At 42.6% G+C, this 21,301-nt stretch overlaps 2 protein-coding genes across 19 annotated transcripts in view; one reads left to right on the top strand and one right to left on the bottom strand.

Annotated features, from left to right (window-relative positions):
• The window catches only part of LOC106601057 (glucosidase 2 subunit beta), a 9,173-nt gene extending 6,982 nt beyond the window's left edge, over positions 1-2,191 (top strand). Inside the window, exons 15-18 of one of the 2 annotated variants that reach the window (XM_014192959.3) lie at positions 45-119; positions 243-342; positions 593-755; positions 1,630-2,191. In XM_014192959.3, the coding sequence (XP_014048434.3) occupies positions 45-119; positions 243-342; positions 593-739 (322 nt within the window). In that variant the 3' untranslated portion in view covers positions 740-755; positions 1,630-2,191. Of the gene's footprint in view, positions 1-44; positions 120-242; positions 343-592 lie in introns of both variants that reach the window. The other variant, XM_045715095.2, reaches the window with a different exon arrangement.
• On the bottom strand, positions 2,076-21,301 carry elavl3 (ELAV like neuron-specific RNA binding protein 3). Of its 17 annotated transcripts, none has more exons than XM_045715096.2 (8): positions 20,864-21,301; positions 12,887-13,127; positions 12,630-12,733; positions 10,136-10,289; positions 9,228-9,456; positions 9,021-9,074; positions 8,582-8,620; positions 2,076-7,725 (listed from the first exon to the last, which is right to left on the bottom strand). In XM_045715096.2, the coding sequence occupies exons 1-8, from the start codon at positions 20,879-20,881 to the stop codon at positions 7,377-7,379; spliced, it is 1,188 nt and encodes a 395-aa protein (XP_045571052.1). In that variant the 5' UTR covers positions 20,882-21,301; the 3' UTR covers positions 2,076-7,376. The 17 variants fall into 17 exon arrangements, with proteins under 17 accessions (XP_045571052.1, XP_045571057.1, XP_045571054.1 ...); XM_045715101.2 differs by having other exon boundaries at positions 2,076-7,704; XM_045715098.2 differs by having other exon boundaries at positions 9,228-9,453.

The following is a 21,301-nucleotide window of genomic DNA, read 5'->3' as shown; positions in this document are numbered from 1 at the left end:
CTGAAGATTAAATCTAAGACCGTGCCCCTCTTCTTTTTCATCAGGTACATCTACAGGCTGTGTCCATTCAATAGGGTCTCCCAGAAACCTAAGTTTGGGGGATCAGAGACCAACCTTGGGTAAGAATCTCTTCTTCACTTCATTTTACTGGAGCCTTTAACTGTTCAAATGACTGTGGTCCTTCTAAATCCATTAGGAATGTTAGTGGTCATTCTCTGTCTCGGTCTCTGTCCTCGTTGTAGCTTGTGGGGACAATGGTCTGGTCCTGAAGACAATTTATACTCGGTGATGAAGTATGACCATGGGCAGGGGTGCTGGCAGGGCCCCAACAGGTCCACCACAGTAAGTCTCTATCTTCTCCAGTCCAATGCTGCTCCTTTATGACAGTCTTATGACACTCTAATTTGCTGAGAGCATGCGAAGCGGATTAAGTCAAATCACGTTTCATGTGGTGCTGGGTGGGGGAACGTGCATGATAATTCACAATCTGTGCACACTAAGTGTACAGGTCCCTACTCTTGAGGTACTGCTGACCCAGGACAAGTCCTGTGACTGTAGTGAAGGGTTAATGTTGTCCCTCTGTGTGGGTCAGGTCAAGCTGACTTGTGGGAAGGAGACGGTGGTGACGTCCACATCAGAGCCCAGTCGCTGTGAGTACCTCATGGAGTTCACCACCCCAGCCGTGTGCCAGGAGCCAGCCAGCCTGGACGAAGTCCTGCACGAACACACAGAGCTGTAGTGCTCCCCACCAACAGGTAGCTACAAGCCAGGCCCATTGAACTTATAGAGCAGTGGAGCACTTTATAATTACATGTGGATTTCAACTTTTTATAAATACTCTACATGTTAGGGCTGGCACGGTAATTGTTTAATTATGGACAACAACCACTGGGGGGGAGAAATGACCTTCATAATCTTTTTAATATATTAATTTTTTTTAACTTCATGTCTTTCAATCATCACTCTACTCTGCATGTCTGTCTTGAGCTTGGCTCTCACTAGCTAACTTAGAAACATTGTATCAACTGTTGGCTCCAGCCCACATAGTTGTATTTGTGCAGGGGAGAAGTGTTTGGGTGTTTAGTCAACATTTTGCTGGATTTATCTTCAAAAAGATCTGACATAAATGGCATTCAAGTCCACCTAGTAGGATGAGCCAATCTAGATAATGCTTACTTCCCTCATCTGGTCGAGTAGCTTAATTAAAACAGTGAAAATAAGTGTCGGCTGTCATTGTTTATAAGAATTTGTTCTTAATTGACTTGCCTAGTTAAAGGTTACATTTAAAAATACAAAATAAAGTGCTAGTGCTAACTAGCTAGCTACTGTACACAAGGCAAGGAGGCACAAGCAAGCAGGAAAATGAGAAGGCACTGAAACAATGTTCACAGGCCAGAGGGACAGAGGAAGACATGCAAGGAGCCAGCCTTGACTTGGTAGGACATCCTTGCACATGTATTTTGATCACTTTTACTTAAAGGGTCAAGTTGGTAATTTCACAACGGCGAAAGTAAACATTTTATGAGAAGTAAGGCACTGTGCTACATTTCCAATCGCTCAGAACCATTTGTTTCTGAGATGATTTCTTATCAATTCTGCTTGAAAAGAACATAGTCATTTCTCTCTCAGGTTTCTCTTTATGGACTACATACTAGCCTCCCACCCTTCTCTGCAACAACCAGCTGCTGCACTCTGGCTTCACAAACTGGAAGATGAATATTCAAAATGGTTGCTTGTTCTTTAGTCCTACTTGTCTGTTGCTTTAACTTGTTTGTCTATGGTTAGTGTTTCAATTAGATAAAAAAAAAAAATTGTCATTCCATTTAAATAAAAGTAGAATTTGAATGTGCTGAATTGTTTTCTCCTATGTTCTACTTTGCTAATCAATGAGTTGTACTGTATCTAAGCAGGATAGTCAGTATGTTAACTGTGCTCCGTTGCCTCCAATACTATAGTAGATGATTATACCGATGGTGGGCAGTTTGTCTTATGCGCATCAATGGTTTTGCATTGTTACCCTCTGGAAACGACAACAACACTCAATGTCATCTTGTAAAAACAACATGGGTCACTCAGATTTGTAACCTTTTATTTTTTTCTGGCATGTAAAGTACAAATAATTAAACAATTCCATGAAAAAGTCTTCAAGCGTCTTCAGCTGAAATCCCAGTAATAAATATCCTAAACTAAACTGAAAGGTTTATTTTCTTTGTTACATTTTGTCATTGTTCATTTGGTCATGTTTGGAAGTATGAGATTTTGATATCTTCCTACTGACATTGATACATTGATGCCAGTAGATCTGTTTTGATCATTTTCTCCTTTTGATTTGTTCTACCATTCCAGGAAAATGTTGTAAGAAGAACGTCACTAAGTTACTGTGTCCCCTCTTCTAAATAAATAGACACAAAATACAGTTGGTCGAGAAACAGAAGAACCACTGAGCCCTTTCCTATATGAGTAACCCCCCAACGATGCTTTCCTCCTGGCTGCTGTTGGAACTACTGTACATGGTACTCAGATGTCATGTTGGAGTTCTGTACTATGGTCCTTCTAATAACTACAGTAGTTCTGTTCATCAGCAGTAGGGGGGAAAGCATCCTGAGTGTACATGGAGCCTCAGGCACTGCCTAAGGTCCAGGCTCCGCCCTGGAGCCAACAATAGGCCACATCCCAGGCCCAGCCCATGTCCTGACTGACACTCCCTAGGGTTCTCAGTGGCTGGAAAAACAAGACTGTGATTAGATTAAATAATCAAAAGGTTTTCATTTAACAAGACAAACAGAACACAGGCAGTAAAGGCATAACATCTAGCACACAGCATGTATGTTTATACACTTCAATTAGTTAAATATAGCAGTGCATTCTTTGACTATGGAGAACATTTCCAAATTGTACTTCTAAAGCTGTTTTTTTAATCTATTTGTTCCCTTTTTAAGAAAGAAAATGTAACCACAATTTTGGCAAACTTAAAATCTTTTAAACTTGCAAATATAATGAAATAAACCATAAATATACACAAAACATACTTTATACGAGGCAATAATAATAAATAGTTTTTAAGTTAACAATAAGTTAAAACTACAAGCTTAAAGTCGCCCAAATAATACAAGTTTGTTGGCGCTATCTTGAATTTTTTCTGTTTAAATTATTTATGTTGCAACAAAAGCTACCACAGACTTTTACAAACACAATTGAACACATTTTGATTGAAATAAAATTCTAACTAAGTCTAAAATCTGCATACACTAAGAACTGCAACTAATTAAATAATGGAATGAAAAAATAAATTACCCAATCAAAGCAACCAAATAAAATCTTGGACCCATGTGTGTCCAATATGGTAATGTCAACAACACAAATACGCTAAGTTAACATGTGAGTCTTGATATGCAAAAGAAAATCAATAAATTACAGGAAAAATGATATTCTAAAATCGATGTGGGCTAAAACTGATGATATATTAGACAGTATCCCTTTCAAGGTCTTTTCAATTAAATTGCTCTTTTTATTCACCCAATAATAATATGCGGTTAGTTTTAGCTTGCATGTTCAGAGCACTAATCCGGGGCTGGGGTTCTGGACATTTTCAGAGCTCTCCATCGGTGCTTGTTTGATTCTCTTTAATGAATCGGTGAATTAACACTTTGATTTCTTTACATTTGATCCTAACGCCTTTTCCGCAAACCATTTCAGTGTGATGTTTAATTTCTTTTTCTTTTAAAAAATATATATATCTTTTTGTTCTCAGTCAATATAAAAACAAAGCACATTGCACTTACTGTTCCATAGGAAAGTTTTTTTGTCTTTTTAGATGATTATTTATTGTTGCTCAAGCGGTGCAGTACATTTGTCTCCTGCCATTGTCCTTGGCTCTCTACCATATGTAGGTGTGGGAAGAGAAGAGGGTCTCTGTATTGGCTGTGTAAGATGGGATAGTTTGTTGTTGCTCTAGTCTAGGGTGTGGCCTAGGGCCTGTTGTTGGTCTAGGGTGTGGCCTAGGGCCTGTTGTTGGTCTAGTGTGTGGCCTAGGGCCTGTTGTTGGTCTAGTGTGTGGCCTAGGGCCTGTTGTTGCTCTAGGGTGTGGCCTAGGGCCTGTTGTTGGTCTAGGGTGTGGCCTAGGGCCTGTTGTTGGTCTAGGGTGTGGCCTAGGGCCTGTTGTTGGTCTAGTGTGTGGGGGAACTGGGCTGGAACTCTACCCCATATCACCAGTGGGACTACTTCAACTGCAGCTCAGCAACGTGGCCTATTTGCTGTTCTGTTCCCAAGAGTCACATCTGGTCTCTTAAAGTGATGCTGTATCAGTCCTACTGTGCTACCTTCTCTTGAGTATGGGCACAACTAATTGAATGGGGAAGGGAGGTGTGGAGTTAGATTATGACAGGGTGTTAATGTATGACATTTCATGTTTGTTTTGGTTGGCACACCACCAATATACTACTGGGGCACAGTAAGAAATTGAATGGTCAGAGTTAGAGGCTGAGGGTGTAACAGTGGAAGAGCATAGGGTTAAACTGAAACAATGCTGTCATACTCTGATGTATTGGATTCCTATTGTGAGCGGATGGTGTGAGTATTACAGTATTGAGGTTCAAGAGACACTTGTGTGGAACTGTTGTTATTTTTGCTGAAAGGTGAATTCTTTGTGTACATTGTAGGTTTGTGGTAAGCACCTGTGCAAATGGGCTAAATTATATTTACTCGACAGATATGTTAACCAAAAGATATTAGTTCATTCTGATATAATTTGATATGAACAACAGATATTTCTGCAAGCGCTATGGGGATTTAAAATGATAAGGGATCTTCATGCGATAAATGATAATGGTTTATAGAAGAATTATCAGGGGAACAGTTAGTAATAGTATAGACTGAATTATTTCTTATTGACACTCATATTCCAAATTCTTTGGCTAAATCTTCATTCAAATATACCTAATCATCTTTGCATTGAAAGGACGCTTTATTGAGAATCTACTTCAAGCCTTTCTGTTTTGAACCAGCCCAAGGTGTCTGTGAGGACAAATCATTGGGCCTGACTGACTGTCTTTACTGCAGCCTGATTTAAGTGTCTCCTGTGAAAGCGATAACACTTCACTGTACGCAACTTCAGAGAAAGTCATATGTGTTTGTCTAGTTTACACTCAAAGATTGCAGTATTAGTAATGCAGATTTGTCTCTGCAACGTTTCATTCCTAATCATTGAATTGGTTTGTGCTGATGTGTATTTGTTCTATTCCGATGTCTTTGTTTATGTTCTTTTTTTGCTATTTCAATAGTTTGTTTATAGGTTGTGGTTGAAAAAGTAAGGTTGTGTGAGATAAAACTTTTCTTCTTCGCCCCCTTCCCTCGACCCCCACCTATACACGGCATGCACACGCTCCTCCCTCTCTCAAAGATCAAAGGGCTTAAAATACAGCCATGCGGTGTCCCAGTCTTTCAGAGTTTTAAGAATCTGTAAAAATTCAGCACAAGGTCTTGTTCTTTTGTATGTATAAAAATAGATTTATCTCTAAAGTAATCCTTTCAAAGAGATGGTTGTCCTCTTTGGCTAACACAGCGTTATTTAGAAAAGCAAAAATGTCTTGAACACACTTTACCTTATTTAATCTATTATATGCAGATGTCTTTATATTGTAATCCCATCTCTCCCCATGAAATGTCTTGTCAGATGTTTCTAACAGACAGTAACCAAGACTATTTTGTCGTTACATTTTCATCAAGGGGTGTCATGAATTATTTCCATGGGTTTGTTGATATTTTTTTAATTCCAGCTAGGTGATAGTGCCGATCAGATGTTGCAAATCAACAAAAATAACTTTTGGAGTTTCCAATGTGAGATAAACAAACTTGTCACTGTTGGTTTCTGCAGGCTTGGTTTCTTCTATTTTGAAAGGGCAGGCAGGGTTATAATGAGTGATTAGAAACTGATTCTCAGGAACTTCTATAAAGTGTCATATAAGGGGTCTGAATGAAACTGAGGAGTGTTTAGTAAACTGAGGAATAGGTAAGAAGCTGCCTCACCCTCTAGGACTCAGTGAGGAGATATCACTGCTCAGAGTCATGACGGAATCTCAACCTAAGTCAAAACTACCGTCCTCTCGATCTGATCTGTGCGTAATGGTGATGTTGAGCCTACCTAGCCAGGCCAATAATTTCCACTGAATTGTAAAAACATTCTCATTCCCTTGGAGGGGTGTTATATCTGGTTGGGTGTTTTGGTAAAGTGGCTCTGTGATTTGGTGAAATGACTTTGCTCTAAACTCACGGTCCCTAGTCTCTCAGAGAATTGTACATGAACACTGTCTCCATGGGAACACTAGCTGGGACAATGTTCTACGTTGTTCACACAGACAGCTCTGTTTGTGGTGGAATCCATCCATTCTACTCTGAACGGAAGAACCAGAGTGAAAAAATACAGGGAGATTCTTAGATGTCAGTGATGTTCAGTATTCTACTGTTGTTTCCCCCCTAACAGGGCTGATATGTGTGACTGTGTTGTGTTGTGTAGTGAGGGTGTAATTCTGGTGGCCTTCAGGCTGTTTGTCTTTGTGACCAGTATCTGTTCAGTTTGATAACCTAAATTATATTGGATCTGTCCTTAATAGGGTAGAGGAACTGCCCTAAAGCTAGTCACAACCTACCTAATGTTGAGCCAGGAACAGTAGTAAAAGTTTCTAGAAAATGCTTACATACTCGGCTATTATAACCACCTTAAATATTGAATATATAGTTATATTTTAATATACGTATATAAGAGAACACTGTTTTTAATGAATTTTCTTTGATCTAAAAAAAATCACTGATTCAAAATGCCCAAGTGTAAAAAAAAAAAAGTGACTACACTCTCTCCAGCAAGATAATGGGATAGTTCGTGGGGTAAGAGTTTGGGGTTTAAATTGCACATATTTGTAGTTCATTTTAGATTTTTGATCATTTTGTTTCAGCAGTTTTTGTCATTATTTGCCTGAATTCAATCAAAGCACTCAGCACACATTCTCTGTCACATTCGTTAGACTGTCTCCCTCATTGAGGCCTCTTACTCCCACCCCAGAGACCAACTACCCAACGTACCCCTACTATTTCAATCCAGGCAAACGTAGGGAAGGACTAGCATGTTGTGTAAAGAGAAAAGAAAAACTCTACTAGTGTATTTGTTTGAAACTCAGACTTTGTGTATGTTTGTATGTGTAAATATGTCTAATAGTGTATGTCGGATAGTGTGTGCATGTATGTGTATAGGGCTGTGTATGGGTGAGTGTGCATCAGAGAGAGAGAGAGACTCAGTCCAGGCCCATGTAGAGTGATAGTAACAGGGAGCTCAGTGGCGCTCCCTGCTGGCTGAAGGAGCTGGCGTCAGCTAGCAGCTCTCTCTCTCAGGCCTTGTGTTGCTTGCTGGTCTTGAAGGAGACCTGCAGCACGCGGTCTCCCAAGCGGTAGCCGTTGAGACTAGCGATGGCCATGGCTGCCTCGTCGTAGTTGGTCATGGTGACGAAGCCGAAGCCCTTACATTTGTTGGTGGTGAAGTCACGGATGACCTTGACGTTTGTGACGGCACCGAAGGGCCCGAACAGCTGCCACAGGACGCTTTCGTCAGCCTCGGGCGATAGGTTGTAGACGAAGATGCACCAGCCGGCTCCGGTGGGCCCGGTCAGGTTGACTCCCGCCAGGCTGGTCATGCTGTCGATGGTGATGGGGGAGAACCTAGGAAGGAGAGAGGGAGAACTACATTGGGTGTCATTCTGAAGTTCCACACAGCAATCATCTCTCTATATACTGGCCATGTTTCTAGCTATGATATGCGCTGAAGGCTTGGTAGTCGGAGGGGCATGGAGCCTGTCTGGTGACCCAATCGATCTCCATCCTCACTTTTTCTGCAGTGAGTAGATAGATAAATATATGTGTGGGCAGGGCACCACAGTGGTTCCAGACTACCTGCTTCCACACAAAACAGCACACTGTGCTTCTATGACACACAAACACCCACACTCTGCATATTTTAGTCATAGTCTCTGCTGACCAAAGCCTCTGCAAAAATTAGACACAGAAATCACAATGTTTAATGGAAATCACAATATTGAACAAAACACAGAAACCTAGAGAGGGATGAAAGCAAATTCGAATCAAATCATAGGAAAATTGGAGCAAAAAGAAGAAGACGCAAATGCAATCTGGTATGTCCATGCTGGTGGAATAAAAGGGACATTAAAGCAAAACCGAAACTGATAATGTTAGTTCATAAAGAAATACACACACATCAGTTCCATTACGTAATCAAACCAAAAGAAAGAACCAAAAGATTATAAACAAAGCCATGCCAGAATACCCTGCTGTTAGACAACCCTAGACACTGCTTAGCATATTTAGATTTGTTATACTGTCTGGACTGGTTGTTACATACATTCTCAGTTTAATGGGCAGTGTGAATAGGGAATTAGGCAATATTTTCATAATCTGTAATTTCAAGGTGAAGGCAGCAGGTGGTATTCCAGTCACTTTGTTTGAGGTTTGTTCTTAGGCATGGATGTAATTATTTTTTTGTATCTTTTTTTATTTTACAAAGTACACCTTTGGCATTTACCTCTTGACTCCGTAGCTGGCGTTTAGTAAATTGTCGAGTCTGCAACGCAAGAGGGAGAAATGAAGGGGGTGGAGACGTTAGTGGTGAGGTCTGAGAGGAGGAAGGCCTTTTAACATACAGCTCCTGCTCCTCTGCCAGCTGGCCTCCAGAGGGCGCCCTTCCCCTTAATTGTACTGGAGAGGAGCCGTCTGTCTATCCCAACAGCAACCCATCACAGAGCGCACGGCCTAGCCTTTGCGAACCACAACAACGCACTGTGAAAATCAGTTTGTTAATGTGCAGATAAGTGTGTGTGTGTGTGTTGGAGATCTGCATTGTCTGATTCATTTAAATGTAATTTATTCATCTTGTATAGTAGATACTATGTTATTTGACTGGTTTGGAGCACTTTGCTTTGTTTTCATTTGATTTGTGCTTTGATACATTGGGGGTCTCTTACATTGGTTTTGTGCTGTTATTTGGATCTGGTCCCTTTCCAAATGGAGGGATGAGGCTGCAGTTTAAAAGAAAGTCAAGAAAAAAGAGGGAGAGAAAGAGAGGAAGATAGGATGAGCGAGCGCCGTAGTGCTCGTTCCAGCAGGGCAGGTGTGTCGGGTCAGATGACAGACAGGTCAGAGAAGGGATTGGGTGGTGGTGGGGGCAGTACCTGAAGCGCTGAGTCTGGTGGTGCAGAGGGCCAGTGTAGCGGCGTGCAGCGGTCTGGTACAGCTGGGTGAGCAGGGCCTGGCCCGTCTTCTGGCTCGGGTTGTTGGCGAACTTCACCGTGATGGGTTCGGCTGCGCCCAGGGGCTTCTGGCCGTTCAGGCCCTTGATGGCCTCTTCTGCCTCGTTCCGCTTGTCAAACCGGATGAAGCCCACTCCTCGCGATATACCTGCTCCGGGGTCAGAAAGCAAGCTAATGTTAGCACCTGAGGGGTGAGGAGGGGTGAGTCATGACTGACTTGGTCCAATGAGATGGGAAAGGTTAGAGTAGGGTTACAGTTGGTTAGGGGGAGGTAAGTTAGAGTAGGTAAGGATAAGTCCATGGTAGATCAGGGGTATGTTAGAGTAGAGTTAGGGTAGGGTAGGGCAGGGGTACGTTAGAGTAGAGTTAGGGTAGGTCAGGGGTATGTTAGGGTAGGGCAGGGGTACGTTAGAGTCGAGTTAGGGTAGGGCAGGGGTATGTTAGAGTAGAGTTAGGGTAGGTCAGGGGTATGTTAGAGTAGAGTTAGGGTAGGGTAGGGGTATGTTAGAGTAGAGTTAGGGTAGGGTAGGTCAGGGGTATGTTAGAGTAGAGTTAGGGTAGGTCAGGGATACGTTAGCGTAGAGTTAGGGTAGGTCAGGGGTATGTTAGAGTAGAGTTAGGGTAGGTCAGGGGTACGTTAGAGTAGAGTTAGGGTAGGTCAGGGGTACGTTAGAGTAGAGTTAGGGTAGGTCAGGGGTACGTTAGAGTAGAGTTAGGGTAGGTCAGGGGTACGTTAGAGTAGAGTTAGGGTAGGTCAGGGGTACGTTAGAATAGGCTAATGGTAGGTTAGAGTAGGGGTCAGTTGTGCCAGAAGTGAGTTAAGGCTGTACCTGTAACCTGGTCCACCAGGATGCGGGAGGTGATGATGCGTCCGTACTGGGAGAACAGCTGCTCCATGTCCTTCTGGGTCATGGTCTTAGGCAGACCGCTCACATACAGGTTAGCATCACGGATAGATGCTGAACTGGGACGGGCGTACGATACCTACAGCACATCAAAGAAACACACATTTTAACACTGATATCAAATCAAAGGTTTCCCATATCTTTACTGTACATAAAACCATATAGTCGTTTTTTTATTTACCCAGGTAAGTTGACTGAGAACACATTCTCATTTACAGCAATATGCTAGGGGAATAGTTACAGGATGAATGATCAAAATTAAAGATGGGGATGACATTATGAGGACCAGATTGGGAAATTAGCCAGCGTTAACACCCCTACTCTTACAATAAGTGCCATGGGATCTTTTAGTGACCACAGAGAGTCAGGACACCCGTTTAACATCCCATCCGAAAGACAGCACCCTACACAGGGCAATATCCCTAATCACTACCCTGGGGTATTGGAATATTTTTTTTGTACCAGAGGAAAGACTGCCTCCTACTGGACCTCCAACACCACTTCCAGCAGCACCGGGTCTCCCATCCAGGGAACAACCAACACCAACCCTGCTTAGCTTCAGAAGCAAGCCAGGGTGGTGTTGCAGGGTGGTATGCTGCTGGCCCTGTAACATGCATGAATATTCATTTTACTCGTCTTTTTTGTCAATGTGTGTAACTGTTTTTTGGAACGCTTTGTGACTGATTGTGTCCACCGTTGTGCAAAGTTAACATTAGTATTCTATGGTGAGACTATAGTGTGACTTAGATTGATTATGAAAATGTCTACATATTCATGTGTTGGCATGCATGAAAGTCAGTGAGAGAGTTTGATAGATAGTGAGAGTCAGTGCATTGTTGTGAGTGGTCTGTCTGTTTGTTTCGGATGGAGGGAGAGGGAGCGAGTGTTGCCAGAGATAGGCTGATCTCCCCTCCCTCTCCTACCTCTTTCCTTTGTTTCCAGCCTCGAGGGAGAACAGCTCCACTGGCAACCAGCAAACAATATAAATAGATCACAAGACAGCATCACCGACTGTCAACTCACTAAAACTTTCACTCCTTATTATATAAACACATACTCACATATACAAGTACAGTATAACTTGAATGAATGTGTTTTAGATATAAAAATGGGACATTTCTAGTGAGAGTGAACATTTAAAGTATTATCATGCCTTGCACAACACAACACAACACATCCTGATGGGTGTATTTGACCCATTGAGTTTAGAGAATAAAGTTGTACTCATTCTAAATGGTGCAGTGAGTGTGCAGGACTCCAGTATTGTGTATAGTGCATGTGGACAGGGTGTGTGATGCAGTGATTGGGGGTGCTAGAGAATGGGAGGGGGGTAGCGGAGGCTACCCTATAATTAACCCTCTCCCTGTCTCTCCTACAGTACAGATGGTGCCTGCAGCCCATATGGCCCCTAATCCTGCCATTGGCATTCTGCTCCCCAAGCTACCCCCTACCCTTTACTCCTCCTGCCCCCTCCCTCCATCTTACAATGCTTTGGTGGAAATATGACATTTGCTTGGTCATTGTTTAATGACTGTATAATATTCATTGATTTTCAAAATTGCCCTCCTGATAATATCAACATTTTTTTCTTTTAACAATTGCAATAACAACATTAACAACAACATTAATAACAACCACAAAATGTATACATTTTCTGTAATTTATATCGGACCAATTATTTTGGTATTATATTACTAACAGTAGTAATAATATTATTATTGCCCCCTAAATACAATATATGTGTATTTGTATAGTAATGTAACTAAAACATATTGTACAAATAATGATTAACAATATGATTTGCCACCTGTCTGTATAACTCTAACAGCCCAACCCAGCTCCTGATGCTGTTGACTCTCTCTGCCCCAGTCTTTCAGAAGTCTGATTTGAACTAAGCCTGCACTTTATCCCAATCTATGATCTACTTTGATCAGGTGGGAGGAGAGGGGGCGGAGGGACGGATGGAGTAGTGTTTAATCTGCCCCCCTCACCTCCTCCCCCTCCCGCTCCCCCCTCCCCATCCATATTGGGGACAAAGAAGCCTCCTAATTAGGCCAGATTGGAGGCAGATGGGGGAGCCTGAAATGACCCCACAGTGAGACTCCCTGATTACATTTCCATCACAATCACCTCTGCATGCTGCTAGCCCCTTGCTTTCTGACCTCCACTCTCCCTCTCTCCACTCTCCCTCTCTCCACTCTCCCTCTCTCATTTCTTGTTCTGCTCACTTCCTTTGTTCCTGTGACCCCTCCTGTTTTTTCCTCCTTCCACTCTTGTCACATCTGCCTCTCTCTGCCTCTCTCTCATCTCCCTTTCTTTGAGTTGCTCCCTACCTTTCTCCTGGTTTTCCGCAGCGTTTTGAAGCAGAGAAGATGGAGAGTGGCGCAGGTTGAAAAGCAGGAAGGAGAGGTGCTCTTACCTTAATTGTTTTGGTCTGCAGTTTGAGACCGTTGAGTGTGTTGATGGCCTTGTCTGCGTCATTGGGATCCACATAGTTTACGAACCCATAGCCCAAACTCTGGCCTAAATCGTTGAAAACAGATATCGATAATGGTCCTTTAGAAACTGTTTTTGCACCAAAATAACTGTACCTACAGGTACATATGCTGTATGTGATTATTTGTTATCCTCCAACTAGAAATAGATTTTGTTTGTCTGTCTATTCATCAACTGTACCTGCTGAAGCATCATGAATACCTGTAATCTTGTCTCGGACCAGTTTGCAGGATTCAATCTCTCCGATGCTACCGAACAGGCTCTTGAATTCCTCCTGGGTCATGTTCTGAGGCAGGTAGTTGACGATTAGGTTGGTCTTGCTGTCGTCTGTGGCACCGTTGGTGCTGATGACTGGCCCGTTAGGCAGGCTGGTTCCGCTCGGACCGTTGGACACCTGGGTTTCCATGGTGCTGATTATCTGCTGAGGAAAAGGAAGAATATAGAACCCTGTGTACAAATAATATACATCTGCAGTAATAACACACAGTAGAGTAATGGTGGGGTGTTGTTAGTAGGCCTTTAATATAGACTCATTGAATGAATGTCCGCTCTGTCATTGTCAGCTAGGGAAGAGGTCAGACATCAGCTGAGGGAGTGGAAGGATGCGAGGCAGGGATAGCAGTAGGCTATACACAGACCCCTCTCTCCCCCCTCCCTGTTTCCCCCCCTCTCTCCTCCCCCGCTCTTTCTCTCTCTCGCTGCCTCTGGCCCTGCAGATGTCACAGTCCCTTTTCCCCGTTTCCTCCTCCCATCCCCCAGCCTCCATCCAGCCAGCCAGCCACAGGGTCAAACAGCATTACATCATTACAGGGTCCTAAGTATTGGTGGTGGGGCAGGTGGGGCAGTGGGCTTTGGGACGGGGAGGTTGACATGGCAGACAAAAGAGAAAGTGACATTGTCTAATCTGCTCAGGCCTAACGTCTCTGAAGGCTGTCATGTAGCGACGTGGAACGTTTCAACCCAAAAAAATACATTCTGGGTTTTAGTGTGCTCACTTTCTTTTGTAAGTGAGTGTTTGTGACTCCGACTCAAACTTGTTTGTGCGAGTGGATGGAATGTGTGAGTGTGTATTTGTGCCCACTAGAGGTGTGTTGGTGTCATTGTGTGTTGCTCTGGAGTACACCATGTTGCTTAATTTGACCCACAGGGGATTGTCTTCATGGAACAGCTGTGTGTGCAGGTCAGAAACGAAACTTCCCGCTATCTCTCCTTTTCTTTCCTTTCCCTCTCTCCCTGCTCCATCTATTCCATTCATCCGCTCCTCCTTTTCACCATTCTGTCTAGAATATAAATATCTTTTGACATACTGTGTAAACAAGCTAGTACAGAGATGTTGTCCCTGTATTACTGGCCTCCTGGGCTCCACCAAAACTGATACAAATGTTCATTTTGGCTCCCTGTTCCATTTCCTGGTATAGTGTACTTGGGAAGTGTGGTTTAAATAAGTACCATTATTCAAGCTGGTATCTGTGAGCCTGGCTGGCATGGTGACTGCAGGTCTCAGACTGGTGGGTGTTATAAGGCTTACTAAGGCGTCTACTGCCAAAGCTCCAGAGGTCTCACAGTGTAGCCTAAGCTTCTAGAATTATTTGAGTAAGATACAATATTACCAGCAGTTTTACTACTGTTTGTCTGTTGTTTTGGTTATAGCCTATGTTCGTCATTTTCCCTTTTGCGTGGCAGGGTTTTCTTTTGATGTTTATCCATTCAACTTAATGGAGGAGGCTGAGTAGTGTTCCTTTCCCCTGCTATGGACATATTACTCTAAAAGCATTCATTGCTTTGATGATATTCCCCAAGCCCTGTTGTAGCTCTTAGTGTCCCCCATCTTGTTTCCCCCCTCCGTGCTCTTGCCCCTCTCTGTCTCGCTCTCTCTCTTTGTCTCTCTCTCTCCTCTGTCTAACCTGATTTCTGCCTTGAGCTGTACCTTTAACCATGTTGCCCAGGTAACAGCGGCTTCAAGACTGTTGCTAATAGCTGGCTGACTTTTGGTTGTGTGTGTGTGTGTGTGTGTGTGTGTGTGTGTGTGTGTGTGTGTGTGTGTGTGTGTGTGTGTGTGTGTGTGTGTGTGTGTGTGTGTGTGTGTGTGTGTGTGTGTGTGTGTGTGTGTGTGTGTGTGTGTGTGTGTGTGTGTGTGTGTGTGCGTGCGTGCGTGCGTGCGTGCGTGCGTGCGTGCGTGCGTGCGCGGACAGAAAGATAGAGGCAGAGAGAACGAAATAATCCATCTCTGTTGGGCAGATATTGTTTTTCTACATGTATTAATATTCGATGGCTTTGCGGAAGCAGAGAATATATTTAAGTCAAATTGACATTGACAGGGAGAGAACATCAGAGGGAGAGGAAAGCGGAGAGGGAAAGGGAGTGAATTATGACAGCCTAAAAATAAAACCCTGTAAACACACATATCTAAGAAGCACATGAGAGCTACTGCAAAGTAGACTAGCCATCCATCAAACAATACACATGTTATGGGCTTCTTTGGTCTCGACTAGAGTGGTAAGATCTGCTGATCTAGGGACTGCACTGGAACAGAACATGGACAGAAGGTTCTACAATACCCAGTTAAAAGATCATCCTTCATGCATAATGGGAAAGAACAAATAGTCCACATGGGTATGATAAATAGATTCATAAAATGCATCTATCTAATATGTGTCACCATGTAACACACAAACGTCCGAAACTAAAGGAAATATGAATCTTTTCTGAATTTGCCACAGAACTGACCAAATATTACAGCCCTTTGCAGAAAGACACCGAATCACAGCAAATTTGATTTGTCAACTGAAATAGACCTCAGTGTGGCAGTCCAGGCATCCACAGTGACAAGTTCTAAAGTTATATAATTCCCAGACTCAGACTGGCCACAGAGACACAGAGGGAGAGACTAGCTGACACAAGCAACATCTAACATCACCCTGAGATCTCCATGCCAACAAGCAGGAGGATGAAAAAAACAGAAGAGTGCTTTTAGGATGCTACAAATAGAACAAGTCATAATTTTCATCAGAACATGTTAGCCTTTACAAGGAAATTAGGGGAAAATATCAACTACATCCATAACAATATCCAAGTACTGATATGGCAAGGATGTAGGCAATAACCCATCTGGCCATAGATAAAGGCCCAACCAGCCCACCTCTGATAGGCTAATTCTGTTCATTAATTCTGTTGCTAATCATGATGAATGACAACAAAGAGAGTAACCACACACAAACACATTAAACACACAACCCCCAACACTTCCAGATTTCTGCTGTTGGTCGGGCCAGCTCTTCTTCTCCTTGTCCCGGCACTAGATGTGCCTTTCTTTTTCTATTTCTGGGACCTGAGAGATCTCCCTTAATATTTAATGGACTGCATCATCAGCATCGCCTACACATGGACCCAGACTCGCACGCAAACAAGAGCCCAGAACCCTACCTCCTCTCCTTTCTCTGCCTGCCGAGTGGAGCGAGCACAGCACACAGACCACCTACACTTGACAATGCTCAATTACAAAACACAGCAACATTACATGACCCAAATGTAAATACAGATACTGGCAGCGTCGTCTTCTTCAAATTGGCTTTCTCCTTGTCTATATACATGACTGCTGTTGCTTTCCTACAAATGGAAGGTGAAGACTTGTCCTAAGAGGGAAAGCAGCAGTCTGCCACATACAGTATTCAGGCCAGCTTTTGTTATGTCCCGATAAAGGTCAAAGCATGTGATGTGATTACCATTTACGGAAATCACTGTAATTGTATCAGCCAGAAGACTGGGCTCAGATGTAACTGAGATTCTCATGCTAGGCCTTATTGTTCCTAAGTGTACCAATGGGAATCAAACACAGGTCCATACATTGGAGTCAAGACTGCTCTCTACATTCTAAAAAGGGATTTGTCATTAGATTCTTCTGATAATGTCAGATGTGCTTGGCATCGACTCTTTTCGTGTTCAGGGACATTTCTAGCATAAAAAAACATTGCTCAGAAGATTGTTATCTGTAAATCAACCCAAGAGAAAATAAATCAGGTTGTGGCAGTAACAAATAAATACAAGAAATTCTCTCTTAGCAAAGAATGGGAGGTCAGGAGGAGGCCTCTGCTGATCTACCCACTGATATGGGGAACTATATTACTGCTACACACACTTCCTGTTAGTGCTACCACTGGTGACAACACTGTCATTCATGGGTGATGCAGTCGCACTGTACTGGGAGAGTCATGGAAAATAACCTTTATCTCTGAGTGAGCTAAGGTAAGAGAGAGAATTAAAAAAGGTTACTTCCTGTTGGCAACAACACCATCAGAATATACTAGGTTCTGAATATTTCATGTTATTTAGGAGTTGTTGGGTTCTCTTTTTCATGTGCTAACTCATCAGTAAAACACTATTGCAGACACTGTTGTACCACAATACAACCCACCTAAAATGGTAGTGCATTAGTCTCATTTGAGTAACTTGAAAACGAGGAAATACATTTGAAAATCTAATTTCATGGAACCACCAAAGACAGGGGATTCACTAAACTAAGGTTTAGCTCAAGAGAAAGGCCTCGATTTTTCAAGGCTTTTTTTCTCTTTCTCACCCTTGTTTTTAAAATATACATCAATCATTCTTTTGGAAGGCATGAATCGCAAGTGGATTCTAGGCTGGGGTTGTAAATGGGCCTTCTAAATAACACAGATTACAGGATTATCCTAAACAAAAGGCATTAGCCACACTCTCTACAGCTTAAAGGGATCATGGTGGCAGCTGTAAAACAACAGGACAACACAAGTCACAGTCCAACACTCACAACCTTAGCCTACATACTACATAACTAACGCTTAGCACCAAGACTCATTTTTAATAGGCCTATATATATCGTTTTCTTTCAGTGTTATATTAGGAAAATGTGATATTTTAAAATAATTTCCCCGTTTGTCAATGCATTTTATGACAGACATAAACCATGTTGCAAATTCCCTGTGAGTGTGTTTGTGTGTGTAGCTTTCGTTGAAACCAGGGGCGCTATCCAGAGTGCTGAAGTAGGGAGTGGCTTTCAGGCGATTCCGTTTGAGGCCAGAATGCATTGTCCAAACCATCGAGCCTTTTCTGTAACATTTCAAAATGCTTCATTCGCTTCTTTTCACGCATTTAAAATTGTTCGCATTTATATTACAGAACATCTTCTACCCCTTCCCCATATTTTGTGAAAACAAGACATGTGCGCTCTGTAGGAATTCACAACCCCGAGCGCCTTTTTGCTGAATAAAGGTATTGAAACAACCAAACAAAAGAGCCACCCGTTCCTCCTCTTCTCGCGCGCAGAGACTATGGCAGCTCTATGAATATTAATGTAAACAGTAGCGCTTTGTGTCATGGCCAGGAGCTGCAGGACGCTCCCGGAACAATGAACGCCACAATTGCCAACATAATTTCGCTCCAGTAAGTCAGTCATAGGCTTAATAATAATAATAATAACAATAATAATGTACAACATATATTTTTAGGACATATTAGAGGGAAAAATCAAATTAGGCCTATAAAATTATCTTAGCTCAGTTTAGTAGATATTTTCCTTATGCTGTGTTATTTCCACGACCATGGCTGTCAATTACTTCAATTTACTAGGACAGTAGTAGGCTAGGCTATACCATGCATGGCTTGCGTGACAACATGGCAATTGAGGTCTCTTATTCTTATGTAGGCCTATGAGTCTATTTCAGTTCCCTATAGGCCATCTTGAATAAGTAAATATAGAGTATTTCAAAATAAATCAAAATCTATTTAGGCTAAACCTGATTTTGCCCTCCAGTCATACTCCATGGTGGATTGATTTTCTTGACGAAATAATTTGACAATACATGTAAATACAGGATACATCTTATATTCTAAACTCATAGCGCCAGTTCTATTTAGGCTCGTTTACACTTGGTGGCCTCTGCTGTCCTTGTCCTTGAATCGCGGAAGCGCCTCGGGAAGGTTATCTGACTCAACTGTTTTATTTGCTTGGCACTGCGGTACAGGCAATGCTCACGGAGGACTGCGGAACATGTGGACAGGAGCTATAGGCCTACGTGCATGACGCTGACTGGGCTCTGGGCCTGCCTGTTAGCCCAGCTCTACGGGCAAACACTGATGAAATAGAAATAGGCTACTATTCAATAAGGACAGCTGAAACATATTGAGGCTATAGGTATAAGTAATTATCAAGTGGACTATTGATTGAAATAATTGCATTATTATGATCTCAAAGATTTAGGACTTGCAAAATAAGTCTTCTCTTCAGTTTAGAAACATGGTCGTGCTCGTGCTATATTATGTAGGCTACTAGATTTTATTTTGGGCCTACACGACCATCGCAGTAGGCTACCAAGTCCCATGGAAGTGTCATTCGATTATTTATGTTGGCCTATATTGCGTATGATTTCTAAATGGCCGTATTTGTGTTTTTGGTTGCAACAAATTATTATATCCCTTTGGATATTGTAGCAGCCTATTATTTAAAATAAAAAATGGGGTTCTACCTGCACCTGCCATTAAAATCTGTAAATTAAGACGATAGAATATAGGCATAAATCCTACTTGATAAATATATAGCCTTTTATATAAAGCATAAATATAGAGCATAAAAATTATTGAATCATATTTTATATATTTAGCTTGCTCCTTGCACGCCAGTTTTACTAAACCATGAGAACGATGCAACGGTAAATCATTCAACCTGCTGACAGGAATAAATTGGAGGCAACGCCATTAAGTCAAGAGGAGAGGATGTTTGGAGATGAAAGCTTTCAGACCAAAAGCCAGCGCGTGCCAATCATTATGCGCTCGAGTCCAGCAGAGACACGCCCAATTCGGCCGTCGGCTATGAGCCAGTGGCGGTTCTAGACCACTTCAACTGGGGGGGCCAAGCTGGGGCCAGTTGTACTGTTAGAGGGGCCAGTTACATTAGACGTTATTGTTGTCATGTCGTTTTCTTCACTGCATTGCAGGCATTAGCAGGCAAAATACCATGTTCCGCGTTGCCACTTTCTAATAACGGATGTAATAAAAGAACGATAGCAAAAATTAGTTGTGTAAAAATTATTTCATACTCCACATTTAGGGGGGCCACAAGGGGGTCCAAAAATAACCCCCCCCCCCCCCTAGAACTGCTAGTGCTATGAGCTAGGCTAATTTAACTCCGCTAAGGCTACATAAACCCTTTAACAAACAGGCGTTATTCAAATAGGCGCTAGCTTTTTAAATAAGTGTTATGATGGATGGGTAAAAAATGTGCTTGTAAAAAAAGAAAACGCTAGTCGCCATCCCTCTTTTCGCGGCCTCTGAAATGTCCATCCCCATTTACTCCGTTGCATCGCAACAAGATCCCTTAGGAATTTTGACTTGTCTGATTCAATCCAAACCAATGGATCCGTAATCTCTCTCCTCCCCCTCCCCCTCCCTTAGTGACTCGACCTTTTTTCTTTGCCTTGCTCTCTATGGGCCCTCAGCCACCGAGGCATCATGTTTTGTCTCAGAAATCCGTCTCGAGCATCCTTGTGCAGTGCCAGGCAGGGCAGGCGGAGAAAGACATCCCCCCCCACCACTCTCTACGCAGCTCAGCAGTAGCACGCGGACTCAGCACCCTCTGCCCCCTACGCCCTTGCGAAAAATGTGTATACAAATAATGCAGCCATGGATTTTGATATAGCCTAGTGGGCCTATGATAAGCAAATATATAGTCCTCTATAAAATGGCAGAATAAAGCATTTTGCTCTCCAGCGTCGAAGATACAGGCAGGGATGGAGCCTCGCGCAGGCAGCCGTGGCGCATCGCTCAGCATGACATTACTAATTGCCAGCATCGATCGTTAATCTTGTCAAGACAATATCCCATAACCGAGAGAGCAGTAGTATAAGCCTATTTAGGCCACTATAGCTTATAAATATTGTGTGTAATACATGTGTGTTTGTTTATACCAGTATTATAGCTAGCTAGCCTATCATATATACCATATTATATGATATTCAATATGTGTATTAATACATAGGGCTATATGCATTCATGTATATATGTTTGTGTACAATACAATCAAGTGGAAAACAAAGGGTCTGCGCTCCAGAATGTAGCCTATGCAATGCATGCTGCTGCTACAACATCCACCATCCTTGCAAATAGAAGAGAAAAATGAGGCATACGTACAGTAACCATTCTTGACATACAATGAGAGTGATCTAGGTCCTTCTTCGTTTCGCAGGTCTTCAAGCCGTAGGTTGAGTCAATACTATGATCTGTAGTCTTTATATTAGCTGGCCTGTGTATTTACTGTGGAGAGGCCGTGTCCAAATCCAAAAGAAAAAAAAGAAAAAAGGAAAAAAGACAATGTTCACCAGGGGAATCTCAGCCCTTGGAGATTGGTAGGTGTCCTCTGTAGGGTGAAAATGAGGAGAAAGGGGTTTTCTTCAGGATGATGATGAGGGAGAGTTTTCTCTCCGAGTGGCGTGGGCGACGGTTCAGAAAAAAGAGAAGCAGTGATCCCCAGCAGGGTGTGTCCAGGGGAGGGTGTTGTGGTTCGGCTGTGTTCTGTGTGTAATATTCCCAGCTCCTCTTGCAGTCTCCTTCTGTGCCTCTGCTGCAATG

Source organism: Salmo salar, chromosome 03 (genome assembly GCF_965601325.2).
Source record: "Salmo salar chromosome 03, fSalSal1, whole genome shotgun sequence".
Classification (NCBI taxonomy): domain Eukaryota; kingdom Metazoa; phylum Chordata; class Actinopteri; order Salmoniformes; family Salmonidae; genus Salmo; species Salmo salar.
The sequence above is the reverse complement of the archived record's forward strand: the minus strand, read 5'-3'. Positions and strand labels throughout refer to the sequence as shown.